Raw genomic sequence first — 25,434 nt, 5'->3', positions numbered from 1 at the left:
AATAAAAAAAATGTAAAAGTCCCCCGCCCCCGCGAGCACGCGCGTCGCCACGTAAACACGCGTCGGGTGCGCCTACGTATGAAAACGACGAACGCGCGACACATGTTGGTTATCACCGCGCACGCCGGAGTGAGAGCAATAATTCTAGGGCCAGTATTTTGGGGTATCTCTAAATTGATGACCTGTGGGGGCTTTTAAAGTGTCTTCTATGGACTTTTTGGGGTACTGGGGTTTTTCGCCGTTTTACGGATGCACGCAATTTGTAACCTGGGCATGTTGGGTATCGTTTTACTCGTTGTAACCTCATCTTTTAGATTTCATTAAAAAATGGGTATTTTGTTGTGTTTTGGGGCATTTAATTACATTTTTCACTAAATATTGGGGTTTAATAAGGAGTTGCGCTAATATTGCGCAACATAAAAATTTGCAACTACCACCATTTTATTCTATAGGGTCCTGGCATTCAGAAAATATATAATGTTGGGGGGTTTTAAGTAATTTTCAGGCCTGCCACTAACACACTTCCTGTCTTAGCCTGACCACCGTCACTCACTGTACTGTATCTATGGTGCAGCATCAGTGTCATTGTAGGACAGGACAATAGAACACCTCCCCCTCTCCTCAACTCCATAACGCAGTGGGGAGGTAATCTGCAGACTGCAGTCCACAGAGAGAAGTGGTAACAATGTGAACTGATAGGAGTGCAGCAGAGGCAGTTTGTATAGGTGTTATAAGCTCACAGGTTTTCTAACAGGGTCAACAGTTATTTTTATTGCACTTATCAAAAAGATATAACACAACACATTTTCAATGGTGTATTTAACAGACCAATGAGGAACAGATGGGAGAAGTTTATTGCTATTATTATAGTTAACCAATTGATGACTGGGGTACAGCGCTGCTGTACTTTGACTGACATTTTATACCATTTTTTAGGGACAGATAGAGCTTTCTTTTGGTGGTATTTAATCACCACTGGGGTTTTTATTTTTTACTATATAATGAAAAAAGTACTGATCTGATTCACCAGCTTCTTCTTTGGCTATAACAGCCAGAGAAATGATAGCTAAAGGCGGAAGTGATGTAATAGACATCGCTTCTGCCTTTGGAAAGAGAAGAAGGAGAGATCAGTGGTGAGGAATGCTGATCTCTCCTCCTCCTCTGTACAAAGAGCCAATTTGAAAGTGTTCTCAGTCCCGGGCACCACTGAGCTGGGTTATACATGCGATCGGCCGGCTGTGGAGCTGGACGAACGCTTGTATAAAACAGCCGGTAACGGCTGAACACATTCCCGGCGGAATTCAGAAAAAAATCACATCCTCCTGCCGGGAAGCATTCGCCATCCACACATCGTAACAATAAGGACTTAACGGGTTAAACTTCTGGTATCCTCTATACAGACTCCATCCCCTGCCAAACAAAATACCCTTATGTCTCCTCTGCTTGTAGATAGAGGGTCAAATGATTTCACAATTGATTCCTCCTACATTGAAAGATGGAGGCCACCATTTTTCCCCTCACATTTATGAAATTACATAAATGAAAGCAACTGCCCAAACTCATGGTGCTTTTCTTAGAGCCTGATTTAGCATTGCAAGATTCAGGCTTCAACTGTACATTATGATTTTTAATCATTTCTGCTGGAGGGAATTGGTTCACTTTCTGCTACCCCAAATCCAGGTCATATATTGGTTTGCACATGAAGTTTGCACACCTTTGATTGTGAGGGTGAATGTATGCAGAAAATAATCATTTACATTTTGTATATGTACAGTACATCCATTTTCCCAACTATGTACTCTGTGCTAGATGAAAAGAATCTTGTCCTCTTTATTCTTTCCAGAGAGGTCTATAATTTTGTCTACAATTCCCCATAAATTAAATCCTATTATTTAAAATAACATGTCTTTACAAAAAACTGTATAACCTCACCCTTCTGTCACAACCTTAATTACAGTCACAGTCATGCCTAATTACTGCAGAGGTAAGAAATTATAAAACAGTCTACTGCTGTGTTGATTAACAACACATTATTCTCCATACTTGGGCAGCTGTTTGTGAATTTAGGAGGGCCAGGTTTATTTCTTTGCAAGTATCACTTGAGTTGTATTATAGAGTAACATGATTGTAGACTTCACAAAACAATAGTACCCTCAAAAGAGGCTTGATTGTACACCTACATGACTGAAACCCCAGATGTCTAATATTTACAGCATTTTCTAATAAAATCTTTTTGCAGTAGAAAATAAAGATTTCTGCCCAGCAGGTGTTATTAGATTACCCATTTAAAACAAAGCCAGTTATTAAAATGGCTTAACTCAGACAAACCTCTACTCATCGCACTGGTAGTCATGTACTCTCAAAGTAAGCTACTTTGTCTATTCTTGTTATTGTTAAACCTAGAATAAAAGCAGTATCTTTACAAAAGAATAAGTAAACTTTTAAATCTTAAAACAGTGAATGGAACTGTTATCCCCTTCAAGAGCAGGGATTTGTAAGGTTGGGTTAGGGTTCACTGTAAGAAACTTCTGCCGATATATAAACAATTTTATCAAATTAATACTTTGCTTTTATCAGTGGAGTGTTTCTTTCTAGCATCCTAACACATCAATCATTTAGAGATTTTTTTTAACAGAAGCTAACTAGTTTACTAATTTGTTGCAAAACCATAAATGCACAAATACAGTAAACTCTCATGTATCTGGCACTCATGGGGATCAGTAGATGCCGAATAACTGTAGTTTCTGGTTGCTTGAGAGTTAATAGTAACTTTAAAAAAAACACCCCTCTGCAGCACCCCGCTTCCCCCAAAGCTCCATTCACCTGCTGGCTAGCTTTCGCAGCCAGCATGTGAAACTAAGCAGCTGGAAGCAATAGCCAGTCTGTTATTGGCTGTTGAAATTTGAAATAGCCAATAGCAAGTGGGCTATTGAAACGGACCCACTGAGCAGAGGAACGGCTCCTCTGCTCAGTGGGCAGACACAATATCCAGCCTGCTATTGCGATTTGAAATAGCCAATAGCATGCTGGCTATTTCTTCCCATTGTTTATATTTTTCTGCTGACTACGAAATCTAGCAGCAAGATGTAAACAAAGACTTTTATAAGCAACTAAATAAATTTAGTTGCTAATGAAATTTTTTAGTGTACTGTGCACCAAGCACCAGGCATTTTTTCAATATGCATCAAACCACAGGCAAAAAAAACAAATCAAGGACATATGTCCTTTATTTCTTATTTGCTAGTTGCTTGAGAGTGCCAGATTACACTCTGGAATAACACCACACATCTTCAATGTAATGTAGCTATAAGTATTTAGGAAGAGAGAGTATTATTTTTCCAAACATTTTAATGTGTGGCACACAACTGCAACCTCCAGAAAACACTAGTGAAATATTCTTCGTATGTGTTTTTCAGATTGACTGTAGATCACAGTAATGCAAGCAGACATCAGCACAAACAAGAACTTAGTAGTTCAAGCACAATACAGAATTGTGCCTTCAGCAAATATTATCAGCTCAGTTCTTTCCAGAGGCAAGAGTTAAAGAACCAGTCTGCTAGACATCCTGGGTAAATGGCATGACAACAGAACCTTGCCTAAGGGAGGAATAGAGACACAATTTTCTTCGAATGGCTTTAGCTGTGGTTTTTCTTTAGCACAGCACAAGAAGAGGGGTCAAAGGGCCTTTACATCATTTGATCCCCAGAACAGTCCCTGTTGAGTCGTGTACTGGTTTGACATTCTAACAGGCTCATTAGTCTACTGTTTTTCCATGTAATTGAAAGTGTTCCTCAGCATTACTGTCTTTTCTTTGCTTCTTCCCTGGCACTCACATTACGGAGCTCGCTGAAGAAACGGAATAGAATGGATTGATGGGTGTCATCCAGCCTGCTGGAGCATAGATAATGAGGCTGTATTGATACCGCCTAATAGATGCTAGGATAATTTGTGATATTACCAGTTAGGGTGATAAGCTGTTTTGTGTCTAATAATAAAATAGTCGCCTATCTAAATAGAACACAATAAATGGGCTGACACACAAAGGTCATTTGAAAGGATACAAAACTATTTTTACTATTGCTATATCCGTGGTTGGGTAAAACTATGACTAGGGGGAATACCTGTTATTGTACCTGAATTCAGCTTTTTTATTTGTTGCATTACAATGCTTAGTAACTACTTTTAAAGTGACACTAAAGTCAGGAGTTAAATCTTAAAAATGCATTCAAGTTCCTTAACTATTAACAAAAATGGATCTTATTTCTGCATCACTCAGCTGTAGATCCTCAAATCATCCCTGAATTTGAGCTGACATTGTCCTTCCATCTGGTGGGTGACTACTTTTGTTCTCCATGGTCCCTGTTTGTGTTGTAAAGTAGCCACCGCCCCAAGCTCACTCTCATTATAGACTATAATCTTCCCATTAGTTTACTTAGTTCTATTGTGTATTGTAGTCCATCACAGAAGTGAGCTTGGAGTGGTGGCTGCTCTACAACACACACAGGGACCATGGGGAACAAATGTAGCCACCCTCCAGAAGGAAGGACTGTGTCAGTATGAATTCAGAGATGATTTGGGGATCTACAGCTGAGTGATACAGAAATACATTTTTGTTAATAGTTAAGATACTTGAATGCATTTTTAAGACTTAACTCCTGAGTTTAGTGTCACTTTAATAAATGCATGCTGTAGGTTAGATTTTTTTCCAGTTAACAGTAATTATGGAACCTAGTTAAAGTAAGCAGTGACTAGAGTAATTTTTCGCCATACATGCAAAGATCTAATTCTTTAACCTTCACTTGTTCACTTTTTCAGCCAGGGTACACCTGAACTATTTCATGTATATTGGGGAGTCTTCCTTCAAATGCCTGTGAAGTAGTACTGTTCCATGCCAGATGTGTCTATAAATGTTATCAACAGTGGTGATAAACAAATCAGACAAAATTTGTACATCTGTCTCTTCTTGGCTTTGAGAGTATTTTCAGCCTGTTTTAATTATGCTAGCATGTTTTATAAAAGAGAACAGGAAGCTAAAAAAAAGTGGATAGACTGTATAAAATCTTAAATATATTAAAAAAGTTATTTGAAATACATTCGTTGTCTTCCTCTCTCCTACATCACACCGAAATACATTTTGGATTGCCAATATTTACTTTTTTAGTGTACACTATAAAGGAACATGCTGTATATAGAAATGATTAATGACATACAGTATATATTATTACATTTGTATTCTGTGTGTGATGTTGATTCTATGTCTTGCTTTTAAGTTTCTACCACACAGAGGACACGCCACCAGTATGGACTGTATGATGGCTCATGGAACAATTCTTCACCAGATGTTGGATTTTGATGAGTTTATTCCACCTATCCCACCCCCTCCATATTACCCACCTGAATATACCTGCACACCTGTCATGGATGTACAAAGGTGAGGAACAGCGTACACTGGAACTACTGCTAAGATGTTAACATCCCGAACTGCAAGTAAACAGCTAGGCACTTGTTCACACCATGTCAATTGATAATTGTTCTCTATGTGCTCTGTTTACACCACAACACTGCATTGAGGAGGTTTGCAGTGCATTGGTAAAAATGCAGACAGGCTATATTTTTGCACAGCACAACTCGCTGCACCTTGGAAGCATCACAAGGCACTGAGGTGCATAGACTTATATGACACATTATACTTTATGACACTTCAATAAAGTAAAAAAAAAGGAAAAGGTAAATGGTGCCCTGGGTTGTAGTCATGCAATGCATTACTCCTCACGCAGGGGCGAATCCACCGCAAGGCGTTTTCCTTGGATGGCACTTTCCAGAGGGGTGGCAAAACACCATACCCAAATCAATGCGGCGAGTAGGGCTAAAAACAATCAGGCAGCATCGGCTGCCTAATCAGGCAAATTACCTGAGAGAGCTGCTCGTTGAAGGAGGAGGAGGTGGGGCTGGAAGCCGGAGGAGGGGCCGAGGCAGGACTAGAGGTGGGGCTGGGTCAGGGCCAAGTGAGATGCAGCCCAACCAGCGGAGCTGCCCGTACCCCACCATCTGATGGGGGATGACCCCGAGGTAGGCTGGGGGGCTTCAGGTAAGAGGAGAAGCACATTTGTGCAGGGAAAGGGACTCCTGAGAGTCCCAGGTGGGCTGTGCAGGGTCTGTGATGGGCTCTTCAGGGTCTCAGGTGGGCTGAGCAAGTTCTATATTGGGCTGTGTGGGATTTGTGGTGGGCTCTACAGGGTCTCAGGTGGACTTTGCAGGGTCTATGGTGGGCTATGCAGGGTCTGTGGTGGGCTCTGCAGGGCCTCAGATAGGCTATGCGGGGTATATGGTGGACTGTGCGGGGTCTGTGGTGGGCTCTGAAAGATCTCATGTAGGCTATGTTGGGTCTATGGTGGGCTGTGTAGGGTCTGTGATGGGCTCTCCAAAGTGTCAGGTAAACTCAGGTAGAGTCTGTAGTGGGCTCTGAAAGGTTTGAGGTGGGCTATGCAGGGTCTATGGTGGGCCGTGTGGGGTCTGTGGTGGGGTCTTCAGGGTCTTAGGTAGGTTGGGCAGGATCTATGGTGGGGTCCACGGGGTCTCAGGTTGGCTGTGCAGTATCTATGGTGGTCTTTGGGGAGACCCTGTAAAGCCCACAAGATATCCTTTACAGCCCATCTAAGACCCAGGCTTTCCCACTACACTACTAACGCAATCTGTCAGTCGCTGGATACAGCATGCATGCTGTATCCAGCGACTGACAGGTTACACAAAATGGCTTAAACAGAAAGGGGTGGGGCAAATTTAGATTGGGGGGATGCACGAGTGTAGTTTTGCCTAGGGCAGCACAAAATCTAAATACACCAATGCCGTTACACAATGGACACCAACCCACATGCATTTTAGTCTTAAATATTCAGCTGCAATTATATATGAACTGTTTTACCTGCCACTTAATTTATAATACAGTTCAGCAAGTCATGTGATCCAGGCACCCCTGCAAGACACCATAGCTAGGTTCTAGGTGTGCACCGATATAGATACTTGAACTCGCCCAAATGCTCAGATGTTCACCCCGATATCAGAACATCTGGTCAAATGAGAATCCTATGTTCTATTAACTCTCATAATAAATAAATATCTAAATTCATTTCAAAAGGCCATTGATTAAGGAAAGTTTGGATTCTATCAGTACGCGACCCTTTGAGGGTCAGCTAAGCAAGAAATTGTTAAAAATAGAAGAAATCAGCCATGCATTTTTGAATTATTGATATGTAAATAACCGACCTGAGGAATGTCAGTGGTTTCACTTGCAGATGAAACACATTCAGCCAGTATTTATGGAATTCAATTTGTTTGTTAACGACAGCACAATTTCTTTATTTCTCAAATAAATTTAAATCTGGTGTGTTGGGTACATTTAGATAGCAAAAGTGTAATCATGGTGTGATAAATATAGTGAATTAGGCACAGGGGTAAATCTGTTTTATTTGCAATAATCATACATTCAGAGAGATTCTAAAGTTTAATCAATTGTGAAGGGCATTTATAACATCTAGTGATGACCAGGAATTCTTTTTGCAGAGGACTTCATCTGGACTTCCCACACTCTCCTTTCAGTACATTATATGAGGTGTCTATAAACAGTCCCGGGATCCTCTATCCATCTGAGCTGCCACCGCCGTATGAAGCCGTGGTTGGCCAAACTCCTGTAAGCCAGGTAAGATATGAAGGCAATGTTCACGAATACCTTACTCCTTACTAATACCTTACTCCTAATTTGATTCTGCAGCTTCTAAAAAAGTTTGTGTTGTGTTTTCCCTGTAAAGTATCCTTTGTGTCTACAAAGAAACATTTACTATTTTTGGGAGGTACACACATTGGACATCTACTGATAATTGGAGACTAACTCCCATGACAATAAACACAATGTGATGTTTTCAATTTAATGCCATGGATATTTTAGAAGAAGACAGAAATAATGAGTCAAGTAATAAAACAATGTATTATCTTCTCACTTGCATGGCTTATCATTTCTAAAGAAATAAGCTCTGGGGCTGTCACATGATTGGGTTTTTTAGGTGAACACAGTTATTTACTAACAATCACTTTCAATGTAAACAATAATTTGCTAAGTAAACAGCCTCTACTCCTTTAGTAAATTAATCACATGTACTTAAAGGAGAACTATGGGGTTAGTGTTTTTCCTCATAGTTCTCCTAAGGGTCACGGGAGGACATAAACTAGCGTCCTCCCGTCACCCTAGGCTCAGTATACCGCTGCTGCTCGCGGTATACTGAGACGCCGCATCTGAAGCGGATCCCGACAATTATGTCTGCATCCGCCCAGCTGCGTGACTGACAGCTGGCTCTGCCTATCTAGAGGCAGAACCAGCTGTACTTGCCCCCATCACCCAAAGCTCAGTAGATCGCGAGCTACTGCTCGCGGTATCCTGAGACCGCTGCAGCTGGGACGGATCCCAACATTACTGTCGAGATCCAGCCTGCTGTGTGACTGACAGCTGGCTCTACCTATCTAGAGGCAGCGCTGGAGGATAGGAGCGGGGATGAGTGACAGTCACGGCTTTCTGCAGGGAGATGATCGAGAAGTGAGCGAGTGACGTTATGTGTTCGCTCTCTTCCCGATCTATTGAGCCGACGTGTGACAGTTTAATTGTCACACGTTGGCTCGAACTATGAGGATGAGTGAAAATCACTCACCTCATTGTTCTCCTTTATTAGAATGGGAAAAGATTAGAGTATCCTGCAAATTTTATTGTCTGTCTTCCTATCCCAGTGACTAGACATGTGCATTTGGATTCAGATAAAATTGCAAATCAATGAAATTCTGTTGATTCGGAGGTTCGTCCAAATTAGAAATAACTAATTATTATATGCCCGAATATACTAAAACTATATTCGGGCATATACTAATTAATTCGCAGAATGCACAGCGACCATATTTGCCACACATCCTCCAACCCCATACTGTCATAAGGACCTGATGCTGGGGGAATACATCACAAGAGCCTTTATGAATTGCATCTGCAGTCCACTGACCACTGGTGCCATGCTTTGAAGACCTAATTGCAAAATTTAGAAAAATGCCCATTGATCATAAGATCAATGTTTTTGCATTTACTACTTTTTTATTGCAAAAGGTCTAAGCCTGTTATCATTCATTTCTCACAGTTTTTTCACTTCCTTTTACATATATATTGTACACACATTGGGGTCTATTCACTAAGCTGCTGTAGGCAGCCGAGTGAATAAATGACCCGAAGTGAAGTGAGCCGAACGCTGTTCGACTATTCACTTCAGGCTTGTATGGCTGATTCCAGCCGTACATCGGCTGAAATCAGCCGTACATCGGCTTGCTTCGTGTGGCTTTGGGTTGGCCGAACATGCTCAGCATGTTCGGCCAACCCGAGGTGCAGAAGGAGTTCGACTCAGTTCGACTCAGCCGAATGACAGCTAGCTCCGCCCAACAGTTTTCTATTGTCCGGCGGTTCTGCTGCCGTCAAAAAAAAAGAAAACTCTCCCGGGCGCTCCGGGAGTCTCCCGCTCCCGGCCGCCCAGGAGAGAAACACTGCTTTTTCTTTTTTTTCTTAATTCTGACACGGAGCCGTGTCAGAATAGAAAAAAGAAAAGAAAAATATTTTTGCAGATTGGAATGCATTACTAGATTCCTATTGGCTATTTCAATTTGCAATAGCCAATAGTTTGCATAGCTAGATTCCTATTGGCTATTTCACTTTGCAATAGCCAATAGCAAAGTAGCTATTGCACCCGCCCTCTGCTGCTGTCAATCACTAGAGGGGACCTGATGGAGAACTTCAGGTCCCCTCTGGTGATTGACAGCAGCAGTGGGTGGGTGCAATAGCTAGTTTGCTATTGGCTATTGCAAATTAAAATAGCCAATAGCTATCTAGCTATGCATTCCTATGGTGATTTTTTTTTTTAATTCTGACAGCAGCCAACGGCTCCGATGTCAGAAGCAAAAAAAAAAAGAAAACAGGGCAGGGAAAGGTTTACTCTGCGATCGAGCAGAGTTAACCTTTCTGGGAGAAATATATAGCGGGGGAACTCCCGTTCAGCAAGCTTCGGCTTTCACCTCGGCTGACTTCGGGAGCTGTACGGGCTATAGTGAATAGCCTGTACAGCAGCCCTTCGGTTCTACTGAACCGAAGGGGTCCTGGGGCCGGAGCTAGCCGAAGGATCAGCCGAAGCTACGACTAGATCCTTCGGCAGCTTAGTGAATAGGCCCCATTGTTCCTTTTTCTGCCTTTCTGCCCATGCCTCTACTCCATCCCGATTAGTCACGTGCACCAACATGCACACTTTTGCCAGAAAATGTTTTTAAAAATTAAATTATATTCTTCATATGAAATATTTACTAACAATAATCATAACTGTTGTTGTAAATGTTCTCACACATAAATAAAGACAGTTTTTGTGTTGTGTCCCCAAGGTTATATTATGACCAAGCTAGAGAAGCTTCCAACCACTCTAGTCCTCTGCTGGCTCCAAGTGTTCAAACATAGTATAAGCAAGCTAGAGATGTCAGATCATGCATTCTGTTCTTCCTATTAATATTGTTTTAACTAGACATGTAACCCCCCCCCCCAAAAAATGTTTTGTTTCGGATCAGTTCAGATTTTTATTTCTTTCATTTTTTGAATTTCGCATCCAAAATTTAATTTGGTTAGTTATTCGGATTTCGGATCCATCCGAATTTTCGACAGCCATCCCCAACAGCCAAAAAAAACCCAATCCGTTTGGCCAGAGAACAGTCACATGTCCGATTAATTTAAGTTTTGAACAAAATTTGGATGGCTCCGCATTTTCGTTAAAAGGAACATTCGGATTAGTTTGCATTCTGACTCATTCAAGTTTGAAATTTGGATTCATCCGAACATCTGAATTTAACAAAATTTGTACGAATATCCATTTGTAATTAAACAGAATTTACATGTGTAGTTTTAACCTATACTGGAAGATTGTAATGGCTCTAAGGGTATGTTATACCACTAGAGCCTGTGCCATTGTATATACACAGTCATGTCACTTTCCGTGCTGTTTTTGGGGCCACAGCATGTATATTTAACATTCCAACTTCCATTATTGCTAAAGCTGTCCAGTTCTTCACATGCCAAATTAAAGGTTTGGTTTAGAGAAGTATGGATTACATTACATTTAAAAAAAAAAAAAGACAATATAGAAAAATCATGTAAAAAACAGGGGTCATGCACAAAAACTGGAACAAGAAGAATAGTGGGATTGTCTACTCAAAAGTGTGATTACTTGTTTTCTACAGAAATGTGTCAGTTGAAATCTAATTCTTTGTAATAAAATCCTGTAAACGATTGCTTTTTATATGATTAACTATAAAGGTTATTATAGAATTGTACAGTAAATAATGGAGTTGGTGCACTGTCATACAGTGATATACAGGGAAGATGAAAGCCTCTGTGGCATTACAGCACTATAAAATGGTGAAGGGCAGCTATCACTTTCACTATCGATTCTCCTACTTTAATAGGGTCTATGCTAAACTGCTGGAGTGCAGTTTAGATCCTCAATTTGAAGAGTTATATATCAGCTTCAGCATGTGTCCCTTATCAGCTCTTACCTTCATTTTCCATTTGAAGCCTTAGACAGCAATGATCTGGACAAAGCCTCACATTTCAAGCTTTAGCTTTTAAGAAATGCTTAAAACAGGGGCTTCACAGGGCAGGGTGTGACCCGGAGCGGGTGCCGGGTAACACTGCGCTGTGACATCGAGCGAGTGATGACATCACGCGCTGTTACCTGCCAGTGGCCAGCATGCTGATATATGTCGGCAGTAAGAGGAGGGGACATTCACCCGTAGGAATAAGGTATGCTGCCGGGTCCCCCCCCCCCCATCCCTCCTGCAACTGTCGGGCTCTCTGTCCATGGTCATCCTTACATAACACTCACTTTAATAGTCATACTAAAGTCTGTATGTTTACAGCAAAAATTAATATTAGAAGCGTTATGATTTTAGAAAAAAATTTTTTAGAAGGATAAAAAAACTGTCAAGTATGCTTTGGGGTGGTGCAGCGGTGTACTACTGGGGATCCCTGGTTTCATTCCTGCCCAGGACACTATCTGCAAGGAGTTTGCAGGTTTTCCCTGTGCTTGCATGGGTTTACTCTGGGTATTCACATATCCACATTCCAAAGACATGCTAGTAGGTTAATTGGCTCCTGTCTAAATTGGCCCAGTATGTATACATTAGGGATGCTCCGATACTGATACTTGTATCGGTATTGGTGCTGATACTGAGTATTTGGGCGAGTAATCGTACTCGCCCAAATAGTCCGATACCTTCCCCGATACCTTTAGGAACTTCTGATCAGAGGAACATTTCCTCTGGCCTGCAATGCTGCAGGGGAACATAGAGCCAGCTTCCCGGGCAATCAGGAAGCTGGGTGGCAAGTAATGACCCGGGTTCCTGACTGGCCGGGAAGCCGGCTGCATGCTGATTGTCCAGGAAGCCGAATTTCCAGCTAATCAGTATGAAGCCGGCTTCCCGACCAATCAGGATACCGGGGGGAGGGCCATTACCTGCTGCCATGCTTCCTGATTGGCCGGGAAAGCCAGCTCGTTGCTTATTGACTGGGAAACCGGTTTCAAAACAAGCCAATCACAATCTAGCTGGCCAAACAACATGAAGCCGCTTGGCTTCCTGATTGTCCGGTAAGCTGGCTCCATGCCAGCAGAAGCACTGGTATCAGTACTCGGTATCGGCGAGTACCGAAAGCAAAATATCGGTACTCATACTCGATACCGAAAGACCAGTATCGGTGCATCCCTAGTATGTATGTAAGATAGGGGCCTTAGATTGTAAACTCCTTGAAGGCAGGAAATGATGATGTGCAGTATGTAAAGCATTGCAAGGATTGTCGGTGGTATATAAGTACTAGAGGTGCACCGAAATGGAAATTTTAATTTTTTTTATATGTATTTATTAATTCATTTTTTATTAAATATTTTTGTTTTTTACTTTACTTTTAGGGGCTTTGGGGAGATATTAGGGGTCTAAACAGACCCCTGATATTTACCTTTTAAAATAGAAAAAGAGATTGAGAACACAAAGTCCTCTATCTCTTTTTCTGTGTCCCCTGTTATCAATGAACAGGAATCCTCTATGAGTCTTCCTGTTCATTGATAACATGAGAACATTGTTTACTATAACCACAATTATGAATGGATGGGGGTGATGTAGATCACTCCCATTCATTCATAATTGAGGATATAGTTAACATACCATATACTCAATTATGTACAAACACTCAGCGATCACTGATCACTGAGTGTGTGTACATTGCTCTTCTCTCTAAAACACTGTCACAGGAGGCTGATCGAGCGGTGTAGAGAGGAAAGCCCAGCCTCCTGTGACAGCGCTATCTCCGCCCACACACCGCTCTGCCGGACTGTGATAGGCGGCTGAGCGGTGTGGGAGGAGACGCTGGACACTCACAGCGCTCTCCACTGCAGTGCTCGGCCGGCTGTCACTTTCTCTTCTCCCCGCTGGGACACGGGGAAGCGCCCAGCGGGGAGGAAAGAAATCAGGGTGCGCCAATGTATCGGCAGGAAAATTGCACTTTCGTCATTATGCCAAAAGTGCAATTTTAGGTCGATATGTTTCGGCGAGCGATATATCGGTGCATCCCTAATAAATACCTGTATTTATATAGCACCGTAGCCTGGGGGTGGGATGCTCAAAGATAGAAATGCTGACTAGGCCGCAAGCCTGGAGGAGGCCACACATGTGGACCCTGGAGGGTCAAGATGAGGAAGAGAACCAGAGGAGCTGAATGGCTGCTTGCTGGAGGTGCCTAGTATTGGTATGGACCTCAGGAGCAAGTCTGGTGTCTCTTTTGTGGAGGATCTCATGTCTATCCCTGTTCAGCTGTTGCTTTATTACCCTGTGTCAGCCTGTTTTCCTATTGATTCTGCACTGTGGAAGGGAATTGGTGAGTCTGGAGTCTTTTCTATATTTTTGCCATGAATGTTCTACAATAAAAAAATGTAAAAAGGCACTTAAAGTGACTGGCGCCCAACTTCTTTCATCACACATCCCTTCACTGGCCAAGGATCTTCCCCTGAGAGTGAAATGTCAGCCCTCTCTGCCCTTTGGGGTCCACCTCATGCCTCTGCGGGTCAGGGGGGCACTGTATTAGCTTTCAGACTCCAGGATAACCTCTGTATAGTACAAAGTTCCCTGCCTTATGTTTCTGTACAGTTCAGTATCACTTTCCTATTTAAACATGGTCAAAAGAAGTGTTAAGAACTCCAATATGGAGCAAACTGGCAACATTTGAATATCTTAAAGGGAAATCAGCTAAGGCAGTAATAGTCCTTGTCATAATGCCTAGTGAAATGTAAAATATTATAAAGAGGTCTTTAAAGCTTTTCCCTCTTTCTGCCTTTCTCTCTGGAGAGAGTTTAGAAATGTATGCTAAAGTGTGCAAATATGGGGACACTGCCTGATTTATGGTAGTAGTGTGCAATTCCTTATGTTGTTTCCAGAATGTGACATATTACAAAGTTAATTGTCTCTAGCATCCCCAGAGAGAGCACATGTCATACATTAACATTTCTCACATTACAATAAAGCATGCTGAGATCTGTGTTCTCTTCTCAGTAGGACCTAATGTTCTGTTTTTTTCTCAGATTATGTAGTGTAAATGACAAATTTAAAGTCTGCAGTGGATGAGGTCACTTTGCTTGAGTTGGATGCCACAGACTTGTGCTTCTCCCCATGCAGAATAATGTTACAGGCTCACGTTAGTTTCCCTCTCCCCATCCATAAATACCTATACCTTTCTGCTCCATTCAACCCCCAGGAGCAAGGACAGGAGAAAGCATGAATTAGTGAGTATACCTAGCTAGGCTGATTGGCTATCATGGGATATTGTCACTGTACTCTGAATAGGCAAAGTGGCAGTGTTTGTTTAAGTTAAGAAAACATGATAAGGAAATGGGGAATTAAATAAAGTGATTACACATATGCAGATAATATCGAGCTATCATTATAATGGCTATTATTACATGGCTTCGGAAGAGAAGATTTCCTTAAATTTTAAGAGGAGTCAAAAAGATAGCGCCCGGGAGAGTTTTTTTTCTTTTTTTTTGACGGCAGCAGAACCGCCGGACAATAGAAAACTGTTGGGTGGAGCTAGCTGTCATTCGGCTGAGTCGAACTCCTTCTGCACTTCGGGTTGGCCGAACATGCTGAGCATGTTCGGCAGACCCGAAGCCACGCGAAGCCACGCGAAGCCACCGTACCAGCTTCGCGTGGAAATCAGCCGTACCAGCCTGAAGTGAATAGCCGAACAGCGTTCGGCTCACTTCACTTCAGGTTGGTCTTTCACCAACCTACGGCAGCTTAGTGAATAGACCCCTAGGTTTTCAATAAATACACAATTACAGGCAGCTTAGGACAGCAAAACGTTTAAGTATATAAAATATGAAATTATGAATTTCAAAAAGTTTTTGAATTAATAAAGATTCAGATCTATTGTAGAGAACAAGAAAGTAAACTGTAAATTAAAGCTAGGAAAAAAGCAAGATATTCTGCCATTCGTATCATCTGTATACCTGTCTAGCAACAGCCTTTTGTAAATGTATCTTTCTCATTTTTTTAGAGAACTTTAACAGAAGCAGAATTTCAGCCAGTCTGAAATAAAACAAATAAATAACCCTGTAATGCTGAAAATCTATTTTCCTGAGTCTCAGTGACGAAGCTTAGATTTTAATACAACATCTTCCCAACTATTCAATTTTCACCATTGTGCTCTATAAGAATGTGAAACAGAATGTCTACCTAATGGAGTTTGGTCATGCATCTTAACATATCAGACACTCTATTAAACCTCACATTCGTTCGTCATATTTTCTCAGATAAATTTCACATGCAGGCAGTGAATGTCAATCTCTTTGTAAAAATTGTCATTTATGACTTTAAATTATTTTAAAAAATGTTCTCTTTTTTGACTTTGTCAGAGGACATACAGTATATTGACATAAGATTCAACATGAACTAAAAGTGTTCCTCCTAATAGCTTTATAATAGTGTGTCACATTTAGTTTTATGAAAGGCCAAATTTAAATTAAGTCCTGGACACAAGTGCTGGCTTGAAAGTGATTGATAAGTTTTAGTGGGATCTGCCACTGATTTTATGAGATGTCGGACATTTAAGTGTGCTCATGCTGTGCTGGGAAGATGCTTTTTGCCAAACATGACTTCTTTGGTTCGTCCTCTCGACCTTGTCATTGTGAATTTTGTGTTCTGTTTATGGCTCCTGTATAGGAAGAACAACTAAAGTACTTAAGTTTTAGTTCATGGCCACAAAGACTTAAGTGAATTCTTATTTACTATTAAAGTGGACCTTGCTTAGTCCTCACCCCCCACCCCCTGAACAAAAAATGCTAGATTAAAGCCAAAAGAATATAAATGTTTATATAAATTCGTATACATACATAATTTTGTTAAAACAAACTAAAGCAATAAAAGTCAAGAGAGAGGGGATCAGTACTGATCTACCTAATTGGTCCTGATTTACTAAAGGAAATGAACACAAGTAGAAACAAAATGTTACGATATGCTTGGACTGCGGGCCCACATGTGTGCATGGTAATTTGTACACATAGGGGGTCTATTCATGAAGCTGCCGAAGGATCTAGCCGTAGCTTCGGCCGATCCTTCGGCTAGCTTCGGCCCCAGGACCCCTTCAGTTCAGTAGAACCGAAGGGGTGCTGTATGGGCTATTCACTATTTTTTTTCTTTTTACGGCAGCAGAAACGCCGGACAATAGAAAACTGTCAGGCAGAGCTGGCTGTCATTGCTAGCTCCGCACAATCATTTTCTATTTACTTTTTTTAAACTTTTTTTACTATTTTTCTGTTCTGCTCGGTCCCTCTGACGGACCGAGCTGAATAGCCGAGCGGCATTCGGCTATTCACTCACTGCTGTTCGGCATCTATAAGGATAGGCCGAACAGCAGTGAGTAGCCTGCCGGAGGTTCGGCTCAGCCGATCCAGATGTTGGATGGGCTGAGTCGAACTACTTCTGCACTTCGGGTCAGCCGACATGCTGAGCATGTTCGGCCGACCCGAAGCCATGCAAAGCAAGCCGATGTACGGCTGATTTCAGCCGATGTACAGCTGAAATCAGCCATACCAGCCTGAAGTGAATAGCCGTACAGTGTTCGGCTCACTTCACTTCAGGTCGGTCATTCACTCAGCTGCCTATGGCAGCTGAGTGAATAGACCCCATAGAGTTTGAGATCCGTGAACCCAATCATACAGTGATATTCAATGTGTACAGATCAGTCCTAGTTTGCCTTGTGAATTGACTATTTGGCAAACAAAAAATGTTGCTTTTGTAATCTCTGCTTATGTATTTTTAAATCAATCAGTTTTGCACTGCCTAGTCCTGTGAAAAGTTTACTTTAATAGGAAAAAAATATATATTGGGTCAATTTTATTTTATTGTTTGTCATTATAAACTTATGAGATTTAGAACAAATGTTTTATAGATTTATGTTAACTATTTTTATATCTTTAGTTTAGAACTACATGAAAAATGCAGGGTGCGTCTATGAAATGGGAGTGTCAGAGCATTATGGCTTTCTAGAGACAGGTACATACAAGAAACTGTATGTTTCACACTGTTTCTCTCTAGTTGAAAGTTTCAAAGTCTCAGCTGCAGAGAGCATTCAGGGAGGGCGTAGTAGGGGGGTTAAGTCATTCCTCCGATTTATTATTTTGTGTTTGTAGATTTAAGCTTGAATTACCGGGCTCTGTAGTCAAGCTTTTTCTCAGCAAAACAGTTAAGAATAGTCTTGAAAATATGTGAAAATTAGCCTTAAGTTCTACTTGCAGGCTGGAAATTTAAATTTGATATATTCATTTCATATTTATCTGACTAAAAATATATTATGTGTACTGTATATTTAAGTCCTGAACATAATAAATAAAATATATACCAACACAAAGTACATTCCCCTTGAGATTACACCAGCTGCTTACAACAAGCAGGATATCAGCATTAGCTTCCAATTGAATCCTATCATCTGCTTTGCTGTGCCATTGTTGTTTTGCTTGGCTTCAGATCAAGAAAAGTATATTTTTCCACTTGCTTTATAGGAATAACAAAATAGAGCCTACATACCTGACCTGGCCTAAAGCTGAGAGAACCAAATAAGGGATAGAGATAAAAAAAAATTCAACCTAGAGCTGTTGCTGCCAAATCCCAGACAGTTAAAAGCAGCAATATTTGTTTAGAGTGGCCCTGTACCATACATATAAATTGCCCATTGTGATGCCAACGGAAGGCATAAACTATTCTAATGATCTTCTGGCTACCTTAAAGTATTATATCCATATACACCGTATCAATATTTTCTTTCAGTCCCTTTGTGCAAGCTTTGCCAATTGTATGTGACAACTGTTATCATAAAAGGTTATTAGCAGCATAACATGACCTACTCTTTAAATTATAATGATGCAAGTTTTTTTTTCCAATGTAGCTATGTTAAAACAATTTTAAAAAAAACATTGTCATTGTGCAACGATTTATTGGAAGAAACTCAGCGGTAAGAATACTTACAGCAGCCCCCGACACTAGCATTTCATTGTTTGGCAACAAGAGGAAATAGACAACTATATATTGTGTGAATTTTCAGTAACCACAGATTATTCCCCAGATGCAGTTTAAGGACATTGCCTGCAGAAAGCTGTTTGAGTTGGCGGGTGTCCAGTTTCCCATATTATAGACAGTAGTACATTACCATACACAAAAAATAGGCTGATTGCCCACACTTCTAGCTCCAAAACAATTCCCAATCCTCTGTCATTTGGCATTTTTTCCTTCTATTTTGTTTTCATTATTACATTTTTAGCAGCACTTCTTGAATCTCAAGAATTCACATACCACATCTGCTGATTTTCTCAGAAGAATTCAGCTCAATGCCACTTTCTTGATTGCGTGCATATGAGCTAGTTCATACATTCCCACTGCAAAATTTAAATAGGCATGCCTATCATACTTGAAATGAATCACACATTAAACCTACATCAGTCTCAAAATAAAGGATTGGAGGAGTTCTATTCACCGAGAAAAAAAATCATAATTCTTATAGCCTTCATTTTTGTCTTTTACAATCCTCTACGTTTGCACGCAGCAATTCTTGTAATAAACATTAATGATCTGTTTTAGGTGTAACTTGACTTTCTGCTATTCAGATTATTCTTGCCAACTATCCCTATCTCTGTCTATCAAGTAAACTCTATGGTTACTGTTAATGTTAACAGTAACTTTGGTGAATAAGGTGGAGTTCTTCTGACTCCCATCATCCAATCATGTGCAGGCAAAAATACAGTTTTGTATTATTTAAATTGTGTATTCTTTGCTAAATGAATTTTCACCACATTCACTGAGTCAAGTTAAGGAAAAATTCCCTTGACTCATTTGAGCAAAGTCCACTCACTGTTTTGTTTGAAATATCTAATAAACATTTATTTGAAGAAACAATTCCCTTGCTAAGTGATCAGCCTATTTATCTTTGGTAAATAAACCCCCATCTATCTGCTGTTCCAGCAGTATCTTCTAAACTAACAATTATTTCTACCAAAGCTCTATTTCACACTAACATGTAGAAATGTGAATCATCTGACCAATCTTGGCAACTCCCCTAACATACAAACACATACACTGCATTTACACATGTGAGCAGTGGTAGCTATGAGTTATGTAATTTCAGGAAATACTTTGACTGTGCTAAAGTCAGAAAGTTCATTCCGTTTATGTTTAAGAATAGCAATACTTTTAGATAAGTTTTATCCTCTTTTTGCATCACACTACAGACCTTAGATCATCAGTGAAAACCTGGACCAAACAGCCTTCTTTGTGTGACACATCTGTCCTCCTTTAAGATGGGCCATGTGGCTCTGCAAATGCATAGCATTTTATCCATTCTCATAGGGTCTGAACAGCAGTGAGTGAATAGCCGAAAGCCGTTGATTTGGCTACCAATGTGGTACCGAGCAGAATAGAAAACCAGTTAAAAAAGTAGAAAAAAAATAGAAAACGATTGGACGGAGCTAGCAGTGACAGCTAGCTTCGCCCAACTGTTTTCTATTGGCCGGGACCTGCTGTCTTTACAATGAGAGCTTAGCAGAGCCGGCGGTGATATCAAAGCCGGCTCTGCTAAGCTCTCATTGTAATGACAGATCAGTGTCCCCTGGTTACCTAGTTACCTGTAGGTCTCTCTGCAATATATTTACATGGCTCACTGGGGTGATATCAAAGCAAGCATCTCCATCAAACAGCCCTTCAGATGTGCTTTCTCCCCATGCAAGCTCAAAGCTGCCGGCAGCCTAGCAGGGATGAGTAAGGGCCGAGTTCTCATTGTAATGACAGATCAGCTTCCCTTGGTTACCTCATAACCAAGGGAAGCTGAGCTGTCATTGCAAGTGGCCGGAGTCAGCCGTGAGATGACGCCCAGTCAAGCCGAAGCATATGCCTCCGGCTCGACCCAGCCGCTCGGCCAACTTCGGGAGCTGTACGGGTTATAGTCAATAGCCCGTACAGCAGCCCTTCGGTTCAACTGAACCAAAGGGCTCCCGTAACCGAAGCTAGCCAAAGGATCAGCCGAAGCTGCGGCTAGATCGTTCGGAAGCTTTGTGAATAACCCTCTATGTATAGTCCAAAGAAGTTTAAGTTGATGGATAAGGGAAGGTTTAAAATCCCTATCTGGCTGTTTTTGGTGTCTGTGTTCAAGACATTTTCTTTTAAGCTCTCAGAGACACAAAAGGAAGTTGGGGAAAATTTCCAAAAAGTGGGGATTTTCACTCCTTAGGTAGCTGGCACGAGACGGGTATGCCCACTGGAGGAGTTCTCCTCACTTCTTGTTCTGGTGAAATCAAAATTGAATTTTCGGAAATTAGATTTTTTTTTTTACTGTCCAAATAGAGGGTTGAACCCCACAGAGGGAGGAAACAGACGGCAATAAAAGCCTTACCCATCAGCACTATCCAAGACTAAAAAATCTGTATTGCCTTTTTATACACGTTAACTTTATGATGATGATTATTATTATTATCTGTTTTCCTGAAAATAAAAAAAAATGAAGAATGTTCTTTTAGAGAACAGAGATGACATTAAAAATAAGTAAAACAGCAAAATGTTTTGGAATTGAATGGCAGATGTATTCAGCCTAAAGATAACCAAAGCTGGGAAAAGTGTTATGCTCTTGTTCTCATAATGCAGTGTTTAATTTACTATCAGACCACCCAGAGCTCTGAACCTTGTTGTTCTATGAATTTGTAGTCACATCCTGCTATAAACTTCATGCATTAATTGGAATTTTTATTTTTCTTTAGAGCAGGTTAATCCTATTCTGGTTAATGGCCACTGCTATTTATTTGTTTTAGATATTTAAGCTCTAAAACCTGATTTAGTTTAAATAAAAAAAATTACCTGGCAAAACAGGATTAATAATATGACAAACATGGTGCAGGCTTTATACACACTTTAAGCTTTCTTACCTTCTCCTGCACATATTACAGATCTAAATTAACCAGTACAGCTGTCACATCTGTACCCCCCCCCCCCCCTATGGACCAGAGGAATGTTTACATTTTTGTCAATAACTTTGTCAATAAAATAAAGTAGTGTGGGTGTATGTGTGTTTAGGACAAGCAACATTTTCATTTGGTAATACTGTCCTTTAAAATTATTTTATTTTTCATACAATCCACAGAATTTTTTTTTTTTAAACATTTGTTTTCTATGTTGACCAGTGCACTAGCTAAAGCTAGTTAAAAAAAAATATTGAGGGTTTTTCACAAAAGAGACAAAGGATCCAGGCGTAGCTGGAAAAGCAAGGGCATGTGGCCTGGTATGGCAGGGAGGAGGGAGCCGCTCGCTCGTTCTCCCCCGCTTTCCTGCCCTGCCAGGCCTGGGGGTCCCTCCCAACTTTCCTACCAGACCTGTTTTGTTGTTTTTTTCATTAAAATTTGTATACTTATTTTCTTAACTTTTTTTTTTAAATTGCATTTATTTTAATTATTTTTAAACATTTTTTTCATTTGTTTTAATTTTTTTCTATTCTGCTCGTAACCTCGGAGATATCGAGCAGAATAGCCGAGCCGAATGCCGCTCGGCGGTATTCGGCTATTCACTTATTGTCGGTAGGCCCCTATGAGAATGAAGGCAACCGAAGGCAGCCGATGTACGGCTGATTTTAGTCGATATATGACTGCAATAAGCCCTACAGGGCTGAAGTGAATAGCCAAACGTCATTCAGCTCTGTTCACTTCAGCTGGGTTATTCACTCGGCTGCCTTTGGCAGCTTTGTGAATAACCCCCATAGCTACTTTACCTGAAAAGTATACATTTTATTTACTAATTTGTCCTGTTTAAAGGAGAACTATGAGGCGAGTGCTTTTCACTCACCTCATAGTTCTAGCCGACCTGTGACAATGAGACTGTCACAGGTCGGCTTAGTAGATCGGGAAGTGAGCGAACACATACCGGCGTTCGCTCACTTCTCCATCCTGTCACGGCTCTCTGCCGTGACAGGGGAGGGGCTGGATTCCCCCCTCCCCGATCCGCCAACGCTGACCGGCGGAACGGACAGGGGAGGGGGCAAGTACAGCTGGTTCTGCCTCTAGATAGGCAGAGCCAGCTGTCAGTCACGCAGCTGGGCGGATGCAGACATAATTGTCGGGATCCGCTTCAGATGCGGCGTCTCAGTATACCGCGAGCAGCAGCGGTATACTGAGCCTAGGGTGACGGGAGGACACTAGTTTGTGTCCTCCCATTACCCTAAGGAGAACTATGGGGAAAAGCCTTAACCCCATAGTTCTCCTTTAAACTGACACTAAAATAATGATTCTGGCAAAAATAAGACTTATTTTTAATATTGCACTTTTTTTTAATTCAACCCAAAAAAAATTACCCTTCAAAATGAATTAAGAATAATAACATTTAAATAATAATGGTTATAAAAATAGAAATACACAAAAAAACAGGACAATAATATAGGTATAAAGAAAAAAGAGTTAATTAAGGCTAATGGGGATTTACTAAAGGTTAATTAGGGGTTAAAGAGGAACAAATGTTATTATTATAAAACTTTTTTTTACCTGTCAGGTTGCTTTAATTGGCATATTAAAAATCATCCCTTTGATCTGCAGGTGAATGAAACAGAGCAGCAAAACTGTTTGGTGATGCACAGATCCCTGCTTTCTGGAGACCAACCCCTAATAAATTTGTTACAAAAAAGGAGAAGGATAGAGAAAGATGGGTTTTTTTTGGTGGCTCCAGAAAGAACAAGTCCAAAAGATATATATCAGTCTCATAGAAGTATAAAAAATATGAATTTATTGAACAATATATAATAAAAGCATTCAATATGCACCCCCTATACACCACAATTGAGATATTTTGCCTAAATGATCATAATCCCATACATGTTAGGAAATAGCATCATAATAACATATTAACAAGGCAACTCAAAATGAGACAAATAATGGTGGATGGTATCTCAAGTGGAAGAAACAAAGCTTGTCTGGGTGATATGTTGCTAGCAATGCTGGAAAAAAAGGCACTGCCTATACGCTCAACGCATTTCGCGCCAATGGGGCGCTTCTTTCTTTTGGACTTGTTCTTTCTGGAGCCACCAAAAAAAACCCCCCATCTTTCTCTATCCTTCTCCTTTTTTGTAACAAATGAAACAGAGCAGATACAAAGTAACAAGGTCACTGTGTATCTCTCTAACTTGCATCTGAACCTAGTTTATAAACACTCTCAGACATTGTTTTAGACACAACTTTTTGAACAGAAGTAGCTTCTACAACTGCTGGACTTATGCAGAAACTGCAGCAGAATGGCAAGTGGGAATTGCCGTCAAGTGCAGGGGGGAAGTGGTAGTGCGGCAGAAGGGCAGGGTGTACTACACTCAACTTGTGCACTTAGATGTTTTTTTGGCATGTGCAGCACACCTAGTGGCCACAGCTAGCGAAAGTTTTTTTTAGATAGAGTGGTGAGGGGTTAGAACTCCTATCTGGTTTGTTTTTGTCTGTGTTAGGGACATCCACCCTCTCAGTTTGTCCTGATGATCATTGTCACTGGGACCAAAAGTGATGGAAAATCAAAAATGTTTAGTTGTCACCAGAACAGCAAAGAAGGGAAATCTACCAATGGGGACATTTGTTTAAGAGTGCATTCTTACTTACTACTTCCTGTTATGTCTATAGGACAGGAAGTGGGGAATTACTTGAACATGGATGGAAAAAGAATTGACAGGGGTTTTAACTATTCCCGACTCTGTCCAAAATGGTAAAAATATACCTCATCTAATTAAGCGTCTCTGATGCTACATTTTCTGAAAACAAGCTGTCTAGAAAATTCTGAAATAGACACTATAATTTTATACGTAATAAATAGCATATGTTCAGTACAACCACATCATCATCTTCTAAAAACATATTTTATCAAGAATCACGTTTAATTTTGGTAGTCTGAAAGCAGATCATCATTGCTCTTTCCACTGTGTTATTAAATGAGGTAGGATATATGTATTAATATATATTTATAAATGTTACTGCTCCCGGTGGAAAAGGAGCATTTATAATTGTGTTTTGCTGTGCTTGACAATACTTTAATGCTTTACTAGTAGCATTATCTAAAAATAGAACTCTGATAATGTGTTGTAGATTAGGAAAAGCCACACAATGAACATGATTAATGCACATTTAAAAGCTGCCATGTTTTAAAGTTGCATATTGTGCAGAAAACTCAGAAAAAGATAGATCAGAACCATGGAAGCTAGTGGCTCTCGCTGTGGGAAATGTCACAGTGACAATATGTTCACGTCTGCTGTAAATAAGGGACATAGATGGTATTTTCTGAAAATTAGAAGAGTAAATGAGCAATAAGATAAATACACTACCAAGGAATAGAAATATTTATGCTTTTATTATCTTTTTATTATGGTAAAATATTTTAATTCTAGAAGGTTAATAACGTAACACTTTGGCAAAAACGTATACTGAAAAATTATTAACAAATCTCACTATATATATCAATTTTTAAATTAAACATTTTCATTCATTTAAACTTTCAGTTCCATTTAAAATCACAGAAAGATTTGTATTACATACACTACTTTTCCAGAAATAAACATTGAACTGTGTCTAGCATCAATAAAGTGGGCTATTATCCATGTGCATATGGAGCTACCTTTCTTAAAATGACATTGAAGTCAATTTTTCTTCTCCCCCCATGCTGGAGTAAGGACTTACCTTAAATGATGCCTCTTGATCTGATCATCTTCTTTCCAGTAGTTTTCAGAAGTCCCTCCAGTGCTGGTGGCGGTTTCTGATCCAGCGCTGACTGCTGTGTCTTCCTGTGCCACAG

At 40.5% G+C, this 25,434-nt stretch overlaps 1 protein-coding gene across 1 annotated transcript in view; it reads left to right on the top strand.

The window, feature by feature from the left end:
* The window catches only part of FAM189A1 (family with sequence similarity 189 member A1), a 413,737-nt gene that overhangs the window by 346,471 nt on the left and 41,832 nt on the right, over nucleotides 1-25,434 (top strand). The window contains exons 5-6 of the mRNA XM_018552286.1: nucleotides 5,271-5,431; nucleotides 7,561-7,696. Of these exons, the coding sequence (XP_018407788.1) occupies nucleotides 5,271-5,431; nucleotides 7,561-7,696 (297 nt within the window). The remainder of the gene's footprint in view (nucleotides 1-5,270; nucleotides 5,432-7,560; nucleotides 7,697-25,434) is intronic.

This window comes from Nanorana parkeri, unplaced genomic scaffold, assembly GCF_000935625.1.
Source record: "Nanorana parkeri isolate BGI_ZX_2015 unplaced genomic scaffold, ASM93562v1 scaffold82, whole genome shotgun sequence".
In the NCBI taxonomy this organism is placed as follows: Eukaryota; Metazoa; Chordata; class Amphibia; order Anura; family Dicroglossidae; genus Nanorana; species Nanorana parkeri.
The sequence above is the reverse complement of the archived record's forward strand: the minus strand, read 5'-3'. Positions and strand labels throughout refer to the sequence as shown.